At 47.7% G+C, this 21,242-nt stretch overlaps 1 protein-coding gene across 5 annotated transcripts in view; it reads right to left on the bottom strand.

The window, feature by feature from the left end:
* The window catches only part of trbd (ubiquitin thioesterase trabid), a 67,804-nt gene that overhangs the window by 23,835 nt on the left and 22,727 nt on the right, over positions 1-21,242 (bottom strand). For all 5 annotated transcript variants that reach the window (XM_084591240.1, XM_084591243.1, XM_084591239.1 and 2 more), the window contains exon 6: positions 18,829-19,021. In XM_084591240.1, the coding sequence (XP_084447366.1) occupies positions 18,829-19,021 (193 nt within the window). The remainder of the gene's footprint in view (positions 1-18,828; positions 19,022-21,242) is intronic.

The following is a 21,242-nucleotide window of genomic DNA, read 5'->3' as shown; positions in this document are numbered from 1 at the left end:
TGGTACAGCGCAGAAAAAAAAAAAAAAAAAAAAAAAAAGCTAGGCATATGCAGGCTGTCCCGTAGGCACATTGTAGCCGGCTGATAATGAATGGGAAGTATGTAATCTCTCAAAGGAAGCAAACGCGCTCGGAAAGGCGACCTGAGGCGGCTCCCGTCAACCACAGCGGCAGCCACTGCCGCGCAGCGTGCCCAATTTTCTTTTTTTTCAGGGCAAGGCCTCTGGCGGCAAGAATGTTGTACTACTGCATTTCAACTACAAAAAAACAAAAGTGGGATCAAATCTGTGATGTCAAAAATGTATCCTGCAAGGACATTTATCACCGCCTTAGTAAATTATATTACAAATAGCACAAATTACAAATTACAAATTAAATGCGAAACAGATAAGTTTTCTTATCAGGTACGAAACTGACACATGCACTGAATGCGCACCACTTGCTTTATCCGGCATGGGCCGCTGCTTCTCTTTTGTGCTGCACAGTGTTCCGGTAATGTGTTTTCCTTCTTGGTCTGCGTGGTATATTTGGCGTATTTTCGGCTGCGACCGGTGCGGCTCACAATGTTGCGGAGTCGAAAGCCACTAAACTTGGGAGAAAAACTTCGAATAATAGAAGAAGCCGAGAAGCGGAAGGGAGCTATGAAAGACAGCATTACCAGTGACCTCAATATTTCCAAGTCGTCTTTGAAAACCATTTTTGCCAAGGACACCATTCTGCACAACGCAAGCAAGTTCGGCCTCAAGAGAAAAGCTGCGAAGGACGGAAAGTTTGTTGCCATGATGAATGCCCTCGTGGAGTGGTTGTGCCAGGCATGCAGTTCGGGGATTGCTGTGGATGGCGCAATCTTGAAAGAAAAGGCGTTGGCAGTTGCGTTGCGCTTCAACATGGATGATTTCAGCGCTTCGAATGGCTGGTTAGAACGTTTTAAGAAACGTAATACAGTTGAATCCCGCCACAACGAATACCGCCACAACGAAATTTCCGCGACAACGAATAATTTTTTATTCCCCGCGAGTATCCTATAAGAATTAATGGCCTAAATTTCTCTGCACAACGAACCATTTTTGCAGAGCGTTTCCGCTTCAACGAAATTTTCGCGTTCAAAATCGAAACGGAAACTAGTTTTATTGGCGAGAAGTCCAAGTCAAATCCAAAGCCACATTAAGCATGAAATCACGTGATTGCAGTTCCGCCATTTTGGCTTTGTGTCGTGGTCGCGTTGTTCACTCGCTGCCTTTCTCTTCGACAACGACGAGTTTTCATCCGCAGGACACGATGGCAACGCAAGTGAAAAAACGCAAAACTCTTTCCCTTGAGCAAAAAGCTCAAATAATCGCCCAAGCAGAAAGCGGAAGGAAGAAAGCGGCAATTGCTGAAGACTTCGGAATTCCTGCAAGTTCGCTGTCAACGATTCTAGGCAATAAGGACAGCGTGAGAATGGCACTTGCTTCAGGCACATCCTCGAAGCACAAAAAGGTGACGCGGCCCCTCCATGAAGAGTTGGACAAAGCAGTGCATGCGTGGTTTGTGGAAGCACGAGCCAGCAACGTCCCCCTGTCCGGAAGCATCGTCCAGCAGAAAGCCTTGAACTATGCATGCCTACTTGGCATTGATGATTTTAAAGCCAGCATTGGCTGGCTAAACCGTTTCAAGGCCCGCCATAACATCGTTGGAAAAGCGTTGTGCGGCGAGTCAATGTCAGCAGACGTGGACGGAGCAGCTGCTTGGAAGGCGAGTAACATGGCCGGAATTTTAAGCAACTTCGCGCCTGCAGACATTTACAACGCCGACGAGACCGGGCTATTCTACGAGATGTTGCCGGCTAGGACGCTCGACTTCAAGGGGCAGCGCTGTCACGGCGGCAAACACAGCAAAAAACGCATCACAGTGCTGCTTTGCACAAACATGGATGGCTCGGACAAGCGTCCGCCGTTAGTCATAGGCAAAAGTGCCAAGCCGCGCTGTTTTAAGGGAACTCGTAGCCTACCTGTGCAGTACAAGGCGAACAACAAGTCATGGATGACCCGCGCTATTTTCACCGAGTGGATGATGGCATTCGACCGCGACATGAAGCGGCAGGGCCGTAAAGTTTGCTTGCTTTTGGACAATTGTTCAGCGCATCACTCCGACGAAGTCAAGCTCACTAACACGGAGCTGAGGTTTTTCCCTCCCAATTGCACGTCTGTCTTACAGCCTCTCGATCAGGGCGTGATTCTTAGCCTGAAGCGCGCTTACCGCGGGAGGTTAATTCAGCGGCTGCTTTTTAACACTGAAACCGGCCGAGACACGAAGGTGGACTTGTACGTGGCACTGCAGATTATGTCTGCTGCCTGGAGCACACTGGGGCGCTCAGTAATTGTGAACTGTTTCAGGCACGCCGGATTTGCCGAAGGTCGCCCCGTACACTCTGCTGGCCTAACACCAGGCGTTACAGACGACGACGAAGAGGCGTCGCGGCCGCCTGGAAAACGCTGGGAGAAATAGGAACCGTGCCGCCTAATCTCGAGCTCGTACATCGGCGCTGACGCTTGTGTTGTTCACGAAGATGTGAGTGATGAGCAGATCATAAAAGCTGCCCGGAATGATAAGGACTCTTCCGATGAAGAAGACGACGACGTACAGGAAGCGCCGGCTGCGGCAACCGCCGTACAGGTGATGGACGCTTTTGATGTCATCAGGAATTTCGTTGCTGTCCGAGACGACGATGTTGCAATGGGTTTGCTGACCGAGTGCGAAAATCGCGTGACGGCGTTGCTCGCCGTGAAGCGTAAGCAAACCAAGCTTACAGATTTTTGGCATTAAACGCCTTTGCTGCTGCTTGGGCAATTCTTTCTGCGTTTCACGTCAAATTTTTGCGATAACGAAGTTCCGCGAGAACGAATTTTTTTTCGTGCACCGTGAATTTCGTTATAGCGGGATTCAACTGTAGGATCGTTTACAGCCGCTGCTGTGGAGAAAGCGCTTCGGTCAGCCCCTCCACCGTTGCAGAATGTACTACATTGTTGCCGGAATTGATACGAAGGTACAAACCGTCCGACGTATTTAACGCGGACGAAACGGGTTTTTTCTATAACCTGTAGCCCGAGCAGACAATGACATTCAAAGGAGAGAGCTGCCACGGCGGCAAGCGGAGCAAAGAGCGCCTCACCGTGCTGTTCTGCGCGAATGAAGACGGTTCAGAAAAGCTCGCTCCCCTTGTAATTGGAAAATTTGAGAAGCTGCGGTGCTCCAAGAATTTGAAGAGGCTGCCGTGCTAATACAATTTCAACTGAAAGGCTTGGATGACTTCTGCTATATTCTCTTCATTTCTGCAGCAGCTTGATTCGAGGATGGGCGCCAGGAACAGGAAGATTCTTCTTGTACTGGACAATGCGTCGTGCCATCCATTGGACACTGCACAGTTGAGGAATGCAGAAGTAATGTTCTTGCCACCAAATTGCACCAGCCAGCTGCAGCCACTTGACGCCGGAATCATCAAGTGTGTGAAGCAGAAGTACCGCAAGTTCTTGGCGCAGCGTCGGCTGGCGGGCATGGAACGGGGCCAGGCAGACAGGAAGCTATCTGTCCTGGATGCTATGCACTACATAGCTAGTGCTTGGGACGCGATCTCCTCAGACACGATCGCGAATTCCTTTCAGCACTGTGGATTCAAGAGATGCGATGCCTCCTCTACCACTGAAGCTGCAGCGTCGGTCGATGAAGAGCCCAAGTTTGGCGCTCTACAGCTGCCAGTGACCTTTACTGATTACGTTGGTGCCGACGACGATGTCGCTGTGTGTAGCGCAGTGTCGTTGGGCGAAATCGTCGACAGTGTGTGTGCTGACGCTGCAGGTACCTCCGAGGAGGACGCGGACGACTCTACGGAAGCCAGCGTGTCTGTTCCAAGCCACGCAGATGTGTTGCGCAGCGTCGACAACATTCGGCGGTTTGTTTGCGCTCACGACAAAGATGGCGACCTGCTGTCAGATGTCGCAAATCTTGAAAGAAAACTAATGCGTCGTGGCTGGGCAAATGTCCAGAAAAAGATAACGGATTTCTTTTAAAGGTGAGAATAAAGGGTTGCTCACAGTTCCTCCAAACAAATGCTCGAGTGTTGACATTTTTAAAATAATTGTTGACATTTTTCAATTATACGACGCCCGGATTATAAGACGGTTTTGCGTGGTCCCCTCAAAGTTGTATAATCGAGGTTCCACTGTACAAATATTTGAAGAACTACCAAGTGTCATGGAGCTGGGCTCATTAGTTCTCAAGTTAGGAGTATATCAAGATGGTCTACATAGGTCCCTTTGAGCAGAGGCTGGAGAATTTGAAAAACGGTGCTGGCAAAGTGAAATGCGTTATGGTCATTTCTGGACTGCTCCCCAGGGCAAGACAATTTCCTTTTAGCAAACTTCCTTTTAGCAAAATTTCAAAATTTTAGCACACCCCCAAAGTCAGTATTATTAATCAGACCTACATTAACCAAATTTTAATTTGTCATTAATTCCAGACACAATATCCTGAAAAAATGAGCTTGTCTTGCCCCCAGAAATTTATTGAGGTATAGAATAAAAAGAACCTCATGAAAATCTGATAAGCAGTTCCCGAGATACGGCTGTCCTAAGCAGCCACACTAGGCAAAAAAGTGATTTTTGAGAAAACGGCCCTAGAAGGTTAAAAGAAAGCTAACTTTTTTGTTTGTCAAGATATCGCAGTGAAATGTTTATCTATAATTATCAGGTTTCATAAAGCTGTGAACGCTGGTTCTCAAGTTACAGGAGCATCCAGGCCTATAGAATTTGCAGAATGTGTTGGCATTGTGAAATTCATTGTAGTAATTTCTGGACAAGTACTGCGGGGCAAGACAAGGGGCTTTTTTAAATTTCCTTGTTTTCTAAGTTCCACTGTAACCGATGCTAGGAAGCTGCAGGCGTCTACACAGTCGGTGGCAGCGTGCCTCGCCATGGCCTTCACTTTCGTGCACTGAACGCGTGTCGCATCTTGAGGCACCGTGAGCGACCACGCAACGTTTAACACGTTGCACGAAACCAGTCAGAGGGCACGTCGAGAGATCATAAATATGGCGATCACAAAAATGGCGAAAGGCAAACAAAACGCATAAAGTACAAAGACAGCCAACAACGAGAGCAAACAGCCGGAGCCGTCAATGTGGGGTGGGGAGGCAGCCAGCGTCAGCGGGCTCAGCACCCAATAGCAGTCGCCCAATCCCCCGCGTTCTAGCAGAGCGCGTGCTTTGCCCAATCGCAGCCTTGATTTCGAGTGCGGGAAACTCGAAAGCCGCCGCGAGGCTCCCAATTAGAAGCAAGCCACACCTCGACCGCGCCGCCGCTAAGGTATAGTACTCTAGAAGATTGGGCAGTGTGTCGACCATGCCGCGAAATGCATGGGAGCGGGGGGTTGCTTTTGTGATAACGGAGGCGCCGCAGCGCAGAGGGTGCCACCAGCAAATGGTGTGTCAGCCGTCCGGGCACCCGCGTATGCGCTATGCGGCAGGGCGGATACAGTGTGCGCTTTACGTTCTTGTTTGCTTGTCTGTTGTTTCGATTTGTTAGGTAGATTTTATAAATATGCCGGTTAATGGAGCTCAGTACTGTTAGTAATCATATAATATATGTTTCATTTTGACCGTCGGCAACACCTCGTGACAGCAACATGACAGGAGTTGGGCTCCGAAGGAAAGAGCTTGGAGAGGGGTGTACAAATTCAGACTCGCACAGCACGCTTCCCTCGCCGTACAGCTTGCTTTAGCATTCCTAAAACACCTAATTTTAATTCTGGAACGAACTTGTTTAAACAGAGGGCAGTGTGGAGACACGTGCGTTCGAGCGCTGACTAAAGCTGGTCATCAGTAACCCCATTATCAAAACAGTCCAAAATGGTACACAGTCGAACCCAGATATATCGAACTCGAAGGGGATTGCGAAATAGTTCGATATATTGATAATTCGATATACAGAAACAGGCTTGTGACGGCACTTACGATGCGAAAAAACGATACCGTATTTGTTGCGCAATCAACCCACTTGCATAATGAACCCACCCTCCACTTTTGCACCCGAGAATTTAAAAAAAAAAAAAAAAGCGTTAAGGCCAGCTCGCTCACATGCAAGCGACTGAGCGATCTCAGCAACGAGCGGCAGCGACAGAGCGAAAATTTTCAAACTTGTTGGAACTGCGTCCCTCTTGCAGCTCGAGCCACCGCAGCAGCTCAAAACAAGGTTTCTGTTTCGCCGCGGCGGCAGAAATCGTGAGCATTTTCGCTTGCATGTCGATGGCGCGCGTCAGTCCGTTTCGGTCGTTTCATCCACAGCTCATTGGCAGCGTGCCAAGATGCTGCGCAGCTATAACGTCAGGGCGCGTTTATCTTTTGATAGCTCCTGCGGTGGCGGGGAGCGAACTTAGCAGAGTGCCCGTGATAGCTTGATTGCACAAGCCTGGTTCGATTTATCACGCCACACTTGGGGCGGGCATCATGATAGCAGCAGCTGACCGCGTGCTTTCGCTGATTCATACATGCAAGGATAAACGATAAAAAATAAATAAATAAAATAAACATCAACGCAAAAAAAAATCCTGCCGCTTCTTAACGTCCGCAGCCACCATATCTTACGCTATGCCGCGCGTACAGCACAACGATAAAAAAGAATGACTCTCGCAAAAAAAAAAAAAAAAAAAGAGGGTTGCTGCTTCTTAACATCCGCAGGCGCCATAGCCACGTCCGCCGCTGCACGCAGAGGGTTCGCAACACACGCTGGAGAAAGCGTCCGACGTCTGTCTGAAAATGGGCTGAGCTGGCTTGACGCATGCGTTGCACATGCTGAAGGAGAGAGATAACTCAGCAAAAGAATGGCCACACCCACGCACATGGCTTGCAAACGTCATGTGTTGGCGCGCAGGAAACAACTGCAGATGCACGCGCCTTTGGGGAATGGGCGCGGCGCTTCCCAGACCAGCCGTCGCCGAACTGTCCCCTCTCATTCCTTCATTCCTTCCGCGCGTGGCTTGAAAACGTCACGCGGCAAACGGCCAAGGGTGATGCGATCGTCTTTGGGGAAAGCACACTTTCCAGTGCGTGGTGCGGAGTTCGATATATCGAACGACCGGTGACATTGAGTTCGATATATGACGTGGCTTTCCTATACTTTTACATGGGATTTTCAAGGGGATATTTCGTGAGTTCGATATAACCAAAATTCGATATATCCGGGTTCGATATAACCGGGTTCGACTGTATTCAGTTGTTTCACATGCAAACCATGCCTACTACAGTAGAACTTCGGTGATACGAATCTCACGGGCTCGCAAAAAAAATTCATATCATCCGAACATTCGTATCATCAAAAGGAAAGAAAATAAGTATGCAGAAGCATGGGAAAGGCAGTCGTGCAAATCTGTTTACCTCCGAGAAGGTTTATTACAGTCGCGCGATCACAGCTCGGGATTTGCGGCACACACATCGCGTCAGGCAATCACGATGTCGGTGACGTGCATGCCTCCGCGGACTTCTCGCGGCGTGTACAGCACGACGGGAGATGGAGACGTGACGGCTGCGCGGTGCCTCACACTGCTCACGATGCATACAGCGCGACTAGCGGTCGCAAAGTTTATGAATTGTGACCCGTGCGCACCCAACGCGTGTGCCGCCTACTAGTACTCACGGCCCAAGAACTTCCTAATAACATCGAAGGCATCCATCACCTGCGACAAGGTTGCCAAGGTGGGTGAATCATGGGCGGAGTCGTCTTCAGCATCGGACGGCAGCTCTTCCGGCTCACCAACACTTTTAACGATGTCCTCATCCCTTAGGTCTTCGTAGACAAGTACATCCGCGTCAGCGTTGAGGAAATCGTCCAGCTCAATATCGCCAGGGACGTTTCCTGCATCCTGGAGGGATTTCCAGGTCGTACTGATCCCCGGAGTCAACGATGATGGAGCGTCATCTTCCGTGGCTGTAGCTGCGCTGGTCGCCTCCTGGTCAACAAACCCAGCGTGCTGGAAGCAGTTGTAGATCAAGGTGCATCGGGTCACGTTCCACGCAGCAGCCATCATCTGAAGAGCCATAAATAGGTCCACCTTTGTCTCCCTGCCAGTTTCGAGGTTCAAGAGAATCCGCTGAATCAGCCTCTCCGGATAAGCGCACTTCATGCTTCGGATGATGCCTTGATCAAGCGGCTGAATGATCGAAGTGAAGTTCGGCGGGAAAAATCACACTTCGACGCTTGACAGTTTGACGTCGTCAATGCAGTGGGCAGAACAATTGTCCAAGAGCAAACCAACCTTTCGGTTCTGCCTGCTCATGTCGCGGTCAAATGCCATGAGCCAGTCTGCAAATATGGGACGGGTCATCCACGACCACCCGTTAGCGACATACTTGACGGGAAGGCTTCTGTTTCCCTTGAAGCAGCGCAGTTAGGCACTTTTGCCAATAACTGACAGGGGGACGTTTGTCCGATCCATTCATGTTTGTGCACAGCAGCACAGTCAGCCTTTTCTTGCTGTGCTTGCCACCCTGGCAACGCTGCCCTTCCTCCCTGGCAGCATCTCATAAAAGAGGCCCGTCTCGTCTGCGTTGTAAATATCGGACGGCATGCATAAAACTTTTCCCACAATGTTGAGCCTCGCTTTGAAGCGATTGAGCCAACCTGTGCTGGCCTAAAAGTCATCCAGGCCTAGCAAACAGGCATGGCTTTCTGCTAAACGCTTCCACTAAGCGGGATCTTCTTGGCTCGCGTTTCGACAAACCAGGAGTAGACAGCCTTATCAAGTTCCGAGTATGTTGGCTGCGTCACCTTCTTGCGTTGAGCTGAAGTGCCCGACACAAGTGCCTTGCTGATGCTTTAAGGACTCGCGGAGGTCGTGCGACCGTTTTGGTCGAAAAGCGACAGTCGCGGGCCGTTCGGGCACTGCTCGATTTTCCAGCCGCGCGACTACTAGTCGCAAACCGGTAACCAATCAGCGGCTCAGCTGAAGTGAACGTGGGTTAGCTTTACTCTATGTGGTGAACAGTGAAGATAGACAAGATGTGGAAAGTGACCAGCAGACATTTGCAAGTGTGAGCATTGGTCGCGCTGCGCGGCTCTCTGGTCGCATGCAACTGCCGGTTGCACGCCCTTCGCGAGTCACAAGTGTGAATAGACCTTTACTCTTCAGTGTCGTTGACAACAAACTCGGCGCGATGCCAAAATTTGCGACAATATTCACCTTCTTCCCGCTTTCTGCTTCGGCGATGATACGCGCTTTTTCTTCTAGCGAAAGAAACTTCCGCTTCTTCACTGGCGGTGACATCCTAGGAAGTTGGCAGCGACTAGCAGCGACTAGCAGAGACAAGACGAGACCACGCTGAACGATGCACTCACGAACGACAAGGACACACAAAGAAAAAATGGTGATGCGGAGTGGGCTTCTTCCTGCAGTGCTCTTCAGGCCGCCTCGCGGTTTGTTTTTTTTCTTCTTTTTTTCCCCGACAGGGCACGATGCTCCGCACACCAGTCCTCAGCCTGCCTGAAACGCACTGGGTTCCTAGCAGACGATGCCGCCGAAGACGCTAGCAGATGACGTCATATTTACTCGCTGGCGCATTTTGCACGTGCTTTCGAGCAGCCCCGCTTCGCTTGCCAGTCAACACCGCTCGCACATGATCATGACATGCTTTCCTGCTTGGCAGAAAACCGCAAGCACGGCAACCGCCAGCTGCATCAAGCGAAGAAGCCCAGCAAAGGCAAGGGTGGACTCAATTGTTTACATGGAAAACAGAGTTAGCCAATGAGCGGGGCACGACGTCACTGCAAAAATCATGTAGGCATCTGAAGGAAAAAAAAAAAAAGAATGGCAGAGGCTTAGCTTGGTTAAGCCCAGTAGATTGCGAAAGCAATACCCATGGCTACGCCCAAGTTCAGCTAATGTTTGGCTGGTGGTGGTGCTTATGGATAAGCTTGTTATAGTTAGACTGTGGTGGTTATACAATGATTCACTCTGGATACGACATGCACGTGCTGTTCCTCCGTCTCTGTAGCTCGCTGCTGTCTCTTACGCTCATTGCGACCAGCTTCCCTAGCGGCAGGTGGCATCGTCGAACCAGATGTTAAACCGGCGGCGGAAGCACCGCCACTACTCGCAGACGGCGCGAGATGGTCGCCCAGCTCTTCAGTGTGACATCACAACACCTGTTGCGCTCCTGGCGGACAGCGTGGGAGTTAGGCCGCCGGTGGTGGCACCTCCACTACTCGGAGACGACGCGAGATGGTCGCCCAGCTCTTTGGCGCGACGTCACAACACCTGTTGCGCTCCTGGTGGACAGCACGGGAGTTAGGCCGCTGGTGGTGGCACCGCCACTGCTCGCAGACAGCGCGAGATGGTCGCCCAGCTCTTCGGCGTGACGTCACACAAAGGTCACGCGAAAGGTCAATAGTAGCACCGCAACGGTACGGCAAAGGCTTGAAAGTGCAAGTAGTATTGCTTTCGCAATAAAAAAAATAGACAAGCTGTGCGGGGTCATGGCCCAAATAATTGCGCCGATGTGGCAGTGATCCGTTCCGCCATCGGACAACAATAAGTCCGCCTCGCGCGGCAAAAGCTCATTATGTGGCCCTTTTTCCCAAGCATTTCACCCCAGGAGAGCCGAGCACCAGGCCGGGGAAAAGCTTGTACCCATTGAAAAACCGGTAGGTAACCGGCGGTACCAGGGATCAATCCCGGTACCTCCCAAATGCGAGGCGGATGCTCTACCACAAGGCCACCCCACTCCCCCAGCGATCTGCGATGCAAGAAAATAAATGGCGGGAACGAGAAAGTAGTTTTCCAGCACCCACCTTCTAAAGAAAGAGAACACGGAGGTGCCACTCACCCGCGAAAATTCGCAAAAAAAAATTCGTAGAAGCGAACATGTGCTCGCAAAGTACTTCATTTTTGGGGAAATTTTAATACATTAGGTCCTACGGGGGGTCATGGGGAATACTTTGTTGCGGCAAACATTTCGCTGAAGCAGCGTTCGTTGTGCTGGGATTCAACTGTATAGCTAAACACAAAGTAGAAGAAAAACAGTTGTGCCACTGGCGAGATCCATACCCATGACTCCGTATTATGCATCCAGTGCTCCTACCAACTGAGCTACAGTGACGGATGTACAATTTTCTACTATCTTGGGGATTAATGTTGCTTGTAACCAGACAAAATGTAATAAAGCCATACAGCATGCCGGAGTCGCAAAACACCTAGCTGAGCTTAAAATCCAAGGACTTCCAAGTACTGTCGTGTTTTCAAGAGTTTTCAAGGTCTTGAATATGAGATTTTGAAAATCAAGGGTTTTAAAGGGTTTCATGAACCACTACGAACACTGGAATTATCAGTTAACCTAAATATGATCCTAAACTAAATGTGACAAAATGGCATCGGCGTTGTAGTAATTTGTGCTGTGAGCAAAAGATCGCGAGCGTGCCTTCAGCAGTTATTAGTTGGCAGGAGATATGGCTGAGCAATGATTGTATGATACAGTTGAACCCGGTTATATCAAACCTGGATATATCGAATTTTGGTTATATCAAACTCGCGGAATATCCCCTTGAAAATCCCATGTAAAAGTATAGTAAAGCTGCGTCATATATCGAACTCAATTTCACCGGTCGTTCGATATATCGAACTCAGTACCACGCACTGGAAAGTGGGCCTTCCCCAAGCCACGCGCGGAAGGAATAAGGGGACAGTTCGGCGACGGCTGCTCTGGGCAGCACCAACGCCCATTCACCGAAGGCGTGCGCATCTGCAGTTATTGTTTCCCGCGCGCCAGCACATGACGTTTACAAGCCATGTGCGTGGGTGTGCCCATTCTTTTGCCGAGCTATCTCTTTCCTTCAGCACGCGCTACGCATGCACCAAGCCAGCTCAGCCAGTGACAGACGTCGGACGTTTTAGCGTGTGTTGCGAACCCCCTGCGCACGGCGGCTGACGTGGCTCTCTCTCTCTCTCTCTCTCTTTTTTTGCGAGAGTCATTCATTTTTATCGGTGTGCTGTACGCGCGGCGTAGCATAAGATATGGCAGCTGCGGACGTTAAAAAGCGGCAGGGCTTTTTTTTTTTTTCTTCTTTCTTTCTTCTTTTTTTTTTTGCCGGGAGTCATTTATCCTTGCATGTATGAATCAACGAAAGCACACGGTCAGCTGCTGCAATCATGATGCCCGCTCCAAGCGCGGCGTGATAAATCGAACCAGGCTTGTGCAATCGAGCCATCACAGGCACTCAGCCAAGTTCGCTCCCTGTCACCCTAGGAGCTATCAAAAGATAAACGTGCCCTATCGCTGTGCAGCATCTTGGCACACTGCCAAGAAATGAGGTGTGGATGAGAGGACCAAAACGGAGTGACGCGCCATCGACATGCAAGCGAAAACGCTCGCGATTTCTGATTTCTGCCACGGCGACACAGAAACCTTGTTTTGAGCTGCCGCGGTGGCTCAAGCGGCGAGAGGGACGCAGTTCCAAGTTTGAAAATTTTCGCTCTGTCGCTACCGCATCGTCGCTGAGATCGCTCATTGCTCGCATGCGAGCAAGCTGGCTTTAACGCTTCTTTTTTTTTTTTTTTTTTCAAATTCTCGGGTGCAAAAGTAGAGGGTGGGTATATTATGCGAGTGGGTTGATTACGCGACAAATGCGGTATCATTTTTTCGCATCGTAAGTGCCGTCACTAGCCGATTTCTGTATATCGAATTATCGATATATCGAACTATTTCGCGATACCCTTAGAGTTTGATATATCCGGGTTCGAGTGTATCACTAGACCACAAAACATAGCCAAGTTGACAGGAGTCTTACAGAAATGAGATGGGAACTGAACCAAGGACCATTAGATCATAAGTCAGACATGCTATCTAGGCCACATTCATGCGGCTTGGTCAGGTGGCCCATCTCATAGTGTCATAGTTTACAACCACATGCTTATGTGTGTGCGCAAGATAACAGTCACAAATTAAAGGATTAGTAATTAAGCAAGCAGCAAGCACACATACGAAGATCTGTAAGAGAAACAGCAAACAGAAGCCATTAACACTGTTACGAATCTGTAACTGAAAATTCTAAGCATTAGCTCTAGTGCGAAAGCAATTAATTTTTCAGAAACACGCCTGACTACTGGTCCCACAACGTCTTAAATTAGATAGCTAACAAGGTCCCCCACTGTAGCAGGTGGTCTCTGCAACGAAAAGTGAGGTAAACTCTGGAACGAGCTAAGATCAAGATCCAATGTTTTCTCCCTCTCAAAAAGAAAAAAAAATGGCAACACACCAACTAGCACTTAAAATTGCACACAGCTGGGTCTGACTTGATGATGCTCAAATAAACCGATCGGAGAGGCCAAGTTTTCAGCTCACGCGTCCGGTGTCGGCCGCTGTTCTTCTGCATGCAGAGCGCATTGAGCAAGTCTGAATTAACTAAAAACATGCCATGAATTAAGTGGCTCTAAAATGCATTAAAAACATAGCTGACATAGCAACATAGCATAGGTGCAGCGGTGGCGTAGCGGTAGAACATCCGCCTCGCATGCAAGAGGACCGGGGTTCAAATCCCGGTGCCGCGCAATTCTCCACCGGATGACACAAAAAAAAAAAAAAAGAAAAAAAAAAAAAAAAATATCCGCGTGTTGATGGAATTGCATATACAGGTTTGGGGTGCGACCTGATGCCGGTGAACACCTCCGGCAACGCACTCCCTCACCAGAACAGGAGTTGGCCACCCTGGTGCAGTAATTGGCCACAACCTCCTATGATAAGCTCCATAAAACCCCGGCCCTCAGTCACCAGCGGCTGCGGAACAACTGACCACGGCGGCGGTCAGACCTGTGACGCAGCAGGGGGTGCTAAGAAAGCCTGGCTCCGCTGGACAGGCCGCCATTGGAAACTGACCCTGGCAACGTTTAATGCTAGAACCCTAGCTAGTGAAGCTAGTTTAGCAGTGCTGTTAGAGGAACTAGAGGGCATGAAATGGGATGTCATAGGGCTTAGTGAGGTTAGGAGGCCGAATGAGGCATATACTGTACTGAAGGATGGGCATGTACTGTGTTATAGAGGTTTACCAGAGAGGCGACAACTAGGAGTAGGTTTCCTTGCCAATAAGTATATAGCGGGTAATATAGATGAATTCTATAGTATTAATGAGAGGGTTGCAGGCATCGTAATTAGGCTTAATAAGCGGTATAAACTGAAGGTTGTACAGGCCTATGCACCTACATGTAGTTATGATGACCAGGCCGTTGAAAGCTTCTATGAAGATGTAGAATCGGCAATGCGAAAAGTAAAGACGCAGTATACTGTACTCATGGGCGACTTCAATGCCAAGGTAGGGAAAAAACAGGCAGGAGGCAAGGCAGTAGGTGACTATGGCATTGGTTCTAGGAATAGCAGGGGGGAGTTACTAGTTGAGTTTGCAGAGCGCAATAACTTACGAATCATGAATATCTTCTTCAGCAAACGTAAGAACCGAAAATGGACATGGAAAAGTCCTAACGGAGAGACTAAAAATGAAATCGACTTCATAATGTGTTCAACCCCCGCCATTGTGCAGGATGTAGAGGTAATCGGGAAAGTTCGATGTAGTGACCACAGGATGGTGAGGTCCCGAATTAGCCTAAATCTGAAGAAGGAACGCAATAGATTAGTAAGAAAGAAACCCATCAACGAATTAGCGGTGAGGGGGAGGGCAGAAGAGTTCAGGATCTCGCTACAGAATAGGTATTCAGCTCTAACTGAGGATGGCGACATTACCCTAGAGGCAAGGAACAATAATTTCAGAGATATCATTACTGAGTGCGCGGTAGAAGTAGGCGGTAGGATAGTTAGAGAGGATACCGGTATGCTGTCTAAGGAGACGAAAGATTTGATTAAGAAACGGCAGAGTATGAAAGCTTCCAATCCAACAGACCAGATCGAATTGGCCGAGATATCAAAGCTAATCAATAAGCGCAAGGTGGCCGATATAAGGAAGTATAACATGGAGAAAATTGAGCATGCTGTAAAGAAGAAATTGGGCATAGGCAAAAACCAGATGTATGCGATAAGGGACAAGGCGGGCAACGTCATCACTAATATGGACAAGATAGTCAAAGTAGCCGAGGAGTTCTATACAGATCTCTACAGTAGCCAAAGTAGTCAGGACCGTAATGAGATTGGCGGTAGGGAAAAACAGTCAGACGTTCCACCAGTGACGAAGGACGAGGTCAAGAAAGCACTAGAAACTATGAAAAGGGGGAAATCAGCTGGAGAGGATCAGATAACTACAGATTTGCTGAAGGATGGGGGGGATATCGTGCTAGAAAAACTGGCCACCCTGTATATGCAGTGCCTGGTGTCATCGACGGTACCGGAAGCATGGAAGAATGCAAACATTATCCTCATTCACAAGAAAGGGGACTCTAAGGACCTTAAAAATTACAGCCCAATCAGCTTACTGTCTGTTACGTATAAGGTATTTACTAAGGTAATCGCTAATAGAATCAGGACAACCTTAGACTGCAATCAAGCAAAGGATCAAGCAGGGTTTCGGAAACGGTACTCTACTATCGATCATATCCATACCATCAATCAGGTGATAGAAAAATGCTCGGAATATAACCAGCCCTTATACATAGCATTCATTGATTACGAAAAAGCATTTGACTCAGTTGAAACCTCGGCGGTGATGCAGGCATTGCGAAATCAGGGGGTAGACGAGCCATACGTGAAAGTGCTGGAAGATATATACAGTGGCTGCACAGCTACCATAATTCTGAATAAAGAAAGTAACGAAATTCCCATAAAGAAAGGTGTTAGGCAAGGAGACACAATCTCCCCAGTACTATTCACAGCTTGTTTTCATGAGAATTACACACAAGAAAAGTCCTCTTCATTTTGTGTACGGTACTAACAACACATCATTATTGGAGGTAACAGAATATAAATATTAATTCCCATAAAGAAAGGTGTTAGGCAAGGAGACACAATCTCCCCAGTACTATTCACAGCTTGTTTTCATGAGAATTACACACAAGAAAAGTCCTCTTCATTTTGTGTACGGTACTAACAACACATCATTATTGGAGGTAACAGAATATAAATATTTGGGCTTATGGATTACTAACAACCTTTCATGGACAAAACACATAGATGCGGTTGTAGCTAATTTACTGCGCAAACTTTTTTTCTTGAGGCGCTCACTGAAGTCATCTCCGCCCAGTGTCCGCCTATTAGCTTACAACTCCCTCATCCGTCCACTGTTAGAATATGCCGTAATTATATGGGACCCTTTCACCTTAACTAACATTCATAAACTTGAGCGCATACAGCATAAGGTCGTTAGGTTTGTATTTAATTCATATGGCCGTGAGTCTGTCAGCGAGCTTGTGAAGCGTAGTGGATTACCTTCGGTGACTGAGCGCAATCGTATCTGCCGATTAAAGTTTCTTTTCCAGCTCGTAAAAGGTCATTATAATATTAACACTTCCAATTATATTACTTACTCCTCAGGTTATAATACGAGACAAAGGCATGCACTAACAATAACCCCTGTGAACGCGCGAAATAACTGTTTTAAATATTCTTTCTTTCCGAGGACAATTACGGAATGGAATAAACTTAATAGCGAGACTGTAACTCAAAGTTCGTTACTAATGTTTGAAAAGTGCCTGCAAATTTTATGAATTTGAGTGCGTTTATATGCTTGTATTTCTTTTTGTTTTTCCCACCCTGCTATGATCTGTACCAGATCGCAGTACCTATAAATAAATAAATAATAAATAAATAATTGTTTAGAGGAAGTATTCAGAGACTTGGAATGGGAGCAGTTAGGGATAAGGGTAGATGGAGAATACCTCAGTAATCTGCGATTTGCTGATGACATTGCCTTGCTAAGCAACTCGGGGGATGAACTGCAAACAATGATTGATGACCTAGACAGAAAAAGTAGAAAGGTAGGCTTGAAAATCAATATGCAGAAGACTAAGGTAATGTTCAACAGCCTCGGGAAGGAACAGCAGTTTACATTAGGTAGCGAAATACTGGAAGTAGTAGGCGAATATGTCTACTTAGGACAGGTAGTAACCGCAGATCCGGACCATGAAAAGGAAATAACAAGAAGAATAAGATTGGGATGGAGCGCATTTGGCAAGCACTCGCAGATTATGACTAGCAGCTTACCGGTATCGCTCAAGAGGAAAGTATACAACAGTTGCGTCTTGCCTGTACTCACCTATGGGGCTGAAACGTGGAGGCTAACCAAGAGAGTTCTACTTAAGTTGAGGACAACCCAGAGGGCTATGGAACGAAAAATGGTAGGGGTAACATTAAGAGATAGAAAGCGTGCAGAGTGGGTCAGAGAAATAACCCAAGTTAACGACATTCTAGTGGAAATTAAGAAGAAGAAATGGACATGGGCAGGACATGTAGTGCGAAGAGAGGATAACCGATGGTCGCTGAGGGTAACAAACTGGATTCCAAGGGAAGGAAAGCGTAGCAGGGGGCGGCAGAAAGTTAGGTGGGCGGATGAGATTAAGAAGTTCGCAGGGGTCAAGTGGATGCAGCTAGCACAGAACCGGGTTAAGTGGAGAGATATGGGAGAGGCCTTCGCCCTGCAGTGGGTATAATCAGGCTGATGATGATGATGATGATGACTAAACATGAATTTGAAATCTATCTGAATTGCCTGAGATGTCGATTTATCACAAGTCCTTTACTTACGATTTATCACGAGTCCAATTAGTCATAGTTAATAACGAATTTTCTGATTACATTCCAGTAACCTCAGGCGTCCCCCAAGGATCAGTGCTCGGACCGTTATTATTCTTAATATACATCAATGACTTGCCCCTTCACGTATCATGTCACATTCGTATGTTCGCAGATGATTGCGTCATTTATCGTACTATTAATAACTCTTCCCACCAAGAAGCCCTCCAGACTGACCTAACTAACGTTCAGAAATGGAGCGACCTGTGGATGATGACACTTAACCCTCAGAAATGCAAGATTGTATCCTTCACCCGTCGCACTAAACCATTTATTTTTTCGTACAATATAGCTCAAATCCCAATAGAAGCAGTTAACTCATTTAAGTACTTAAGAGTCACGCTATCTCATGATTTATCTTGGCGCACACATATTTCTAATGTAATATCATCCACGAATAAAACACTAGGCTTTTTGAAACGCCACTTACGTCATGCTCCCCAACAAGTTAAACTCCTGGCTTACCAATCGCTAATCAGACCGAAACTAGAATATGCATCCCCCATATGGAATCCACATCAAATATACCTCATAAATGCCCTCGAATCCGTCCAGAACCGTGCCACTAGATTCATCCACAATACCTATTCATACCAAGTCAGCAAGTCGTCTCTAAAAGCAGAATCCGCCTTATCAACCCTTGTTATTCGTCGCCGCATTGCCAGCCTAAACCTGTTTCATAAGTTCTTTTACAGCACCCACGGTTACGCAGGCTATATCACATCACCAGCTCGCATATCGCATCGCACTGGTCACATTCTTCAAGTTGCCCGGCCTCGGACCCATACGACCACGTTCGCTGCCTATTTCTTCCCCCGAGCAGCATTAGATTGGAACGGCCTTTCCCACAGCATTGCCGCTATCACCTGCCCATCCAACTTTTCCAAAGCACTAACAGATCATATTGTATGTTGAACCCACATGGCAACCATTGTACTTATTTTTTTTTTTGCATACTCCACCCCTTATGTAATACCCCCACGGGGGTCCTTAAGGTAATAAACTGAACTGAACTGAACTAGCAATTACCAAATACTTAAGTGTGACAAGCATGAATTATTCTTCACAATAGACACCAAATCCTCACCTGTTGGCAGTGCAAAGGTGACAAATTCGGTGACGAAGTAGCAAGAAAAAGGTCCCTTCCTCTGTTTGAAAGAGGCTGTAATATGACGGCGGATGTCAGCGGCAGCATCTCGGCCAACGTCAGACGGCACACGCTTGGCAACAGGGTGAGTCATGCCAGAATTGGACAGCAGCAAGGCCAGAATATCATCACGCTGCAAAATCCACAAAAGAATTACCATAAGCCAATGGAATCACATTCAGATGTCCACATTAATCCTGAACTTGCACCAAATGAAAAGAAACAAAAAAAAAAAAAAAAAAAACAATGAAGAACAGACGAACGCCAGGCCAGGCGATAAAATCCTCAGTGGCCTGACATTTTGGACCTACAACTTAGCTCCTCCTGGGAGGGAAGAAGCAAAGAAGGCCACTGATGGTGGGCTACGGTGGCTTCCCTTGCTTCTCTTTCTCCATGGCAATGCAAGGCCGCCCTCTACCTAATAAAGCAGCCAGATGAAATTACAACACCCTCACCTCTGTCATAACTTCTCAGGCAAAGTGCAACCACGAGCATTTTTAGCATGTATGCCAGTCTTTGTCAGAAACATGCAGCCCAAGGAGTTTCCTTCTAAGTCCTGTGACAGTGCTCCTGTAAACAAACACTCCTGAAATATCTAACCTCGAGAAGAGTGAGAACAATATTTCTCATCACCTGAGATTGTGAATGCTGTAGATGTGCACCAACCCGGTTAAAAGGCTGAGAAGCAGACCCCTTGGTCTGTATGGTTTTGACAAACTGTACACATCACTCTGGCAAAGAGCAATGCTATGAGGTTTGAAGTTAAAGGCAGACTTTACAGCTGAGGCATATGACTGTGACCCTGACCCGCTCCTGGACATTTACATCTAAGTCGCACCTGGATATATCAACACTGAAGGAGATTGAGATTGGTTGATTTATGGGATTCTAACATCCCAAAGCGACTCAGGCCATGCAGGACACTGTAGTGTAGTGCTCCAGATGATTTCGACCACCTTGGGTTCGACCCCTTAACAATGCCCAGCACATGAGTGCCTCACATTTTTCCTCCATCAAAATGCAGCAGCAGCGGCCAGTATCGAAAACAAGTCTCCTGGCTCAGTCGTCTGGCCCCCTAACCACTGAGCCACCGTGACAGGATGAACATGATCATGAAAGAGATCGCCTGCATCCATAATTCAACGTACAAAAGAATAGCTATAGACAAGGTTATCAGTAACCAGGAAGCAAGAGCACATTGCATCTACTCTAGCGACATGAATTTTACAGCGACATGCCACCTTTGGATGTCCTGGAGCGTATTCGTCACTACCTAATGCTATGCTCAACCTGCTAATACGCTTAATAAAAAAAAATTTCTTTAGAACTTCTCTGCTTTCAGTGAATTCACATCAAGAAAAAAAAAATCCTAGAAAATGAAGTTTATTTTGCAGGCTCATATAATACTAAGTCGAACCCCGATATATCGAACCCGGATATATCGAATTTTGGTTATATCAAACTCACAGAATATCCCCTTGAAAATCCCGTGTAAAAGTATAGGAAAGCCGTGTCATATATCGAACTCGATTTCACCAGTCGTTCGATATATTGAACTCCGCACCACGCACTGGAAAGTGGGCCTTCCCCAAAGACGATCGCAATCACCCGTGGCCGTTTTCCGCGTGACGTTTTCAAGCCACGCGCGGAAGGAATGAGAGGAGACAGATCGGCTGGGGCAGCGCCGCGCCCATTCCCCAAAGGCGCGCGCATTTGCGGTTATCGTTTCCCGCGCGCCAGCACGTGACGTTTGCAAGCCATGTGCATGAATGAACCAGAGAGAACCAGTGGGAACGAGAGGGGAAAAAACACGATAGAGCGAAGTGCCCATTCTTCTGCCGAGCTATCTCTCTCCTTCCTCTTTCCCGGCCTTCGTTTGCAGTAGCAAGCGCTATGCATACGCCAAGCCAGCTCAGCCCGTTTTCAGACAGAACGCCGGACGCTTTCTCCATGTGTTGCGAACTATCTTCCCGCGGCGGCTGACGTGGCTATGGCGCCTGCGGAAGTTAGGAAGCAGCAGATATTTTTTTTTTTTATTTTTTTGCGAGAGTCATCTATTCTTATCGTTGTGCTGCGCGCGCGGCGTAGCTTAAGATATGGCGTTATGAAGCTGCATTTTTTTTTTTTTTTTTTTGCGAGAGTAGTTTATTTTTGCATGTATGAATCTACGAAAGCACGCGGGCAGCTGCGATCATGACACCGGCTTTTAGCATTTTTCGCTTCTAACAGCATTCACAGCTACTGTATCACGCTTTCCAATGATTTTGAAGGCAGTGGACTACGCCTGCCCCAAGCGCGGCATGATAAATCGAACCAGGTTTGTGCAATCAAGCCATTATGGGCAGTCTGCCAAG

Source organism: Amblyomma maculatum, chromosome 1, assembly GCF_055883805.1.
Source record: "Amblyomma maculatum isolate TAMU_Amacu chromosome 1, ASM5588380v1, whole genome shotgun sequence".
In the NCBI taxonomy this organism is placed as follows: domain Eukaryota; kingdom Metazoa; phylum Arthropoda; class Arachnida; order Ixodida; family Ixodidae; genus Amblyomma; species Amblyomma maculatum.
The sequence above is the reverse complement of the archived record's forward strand: the minus strand, read 5'-3'. Positions and strand labels throughout refer to the sequence as shown.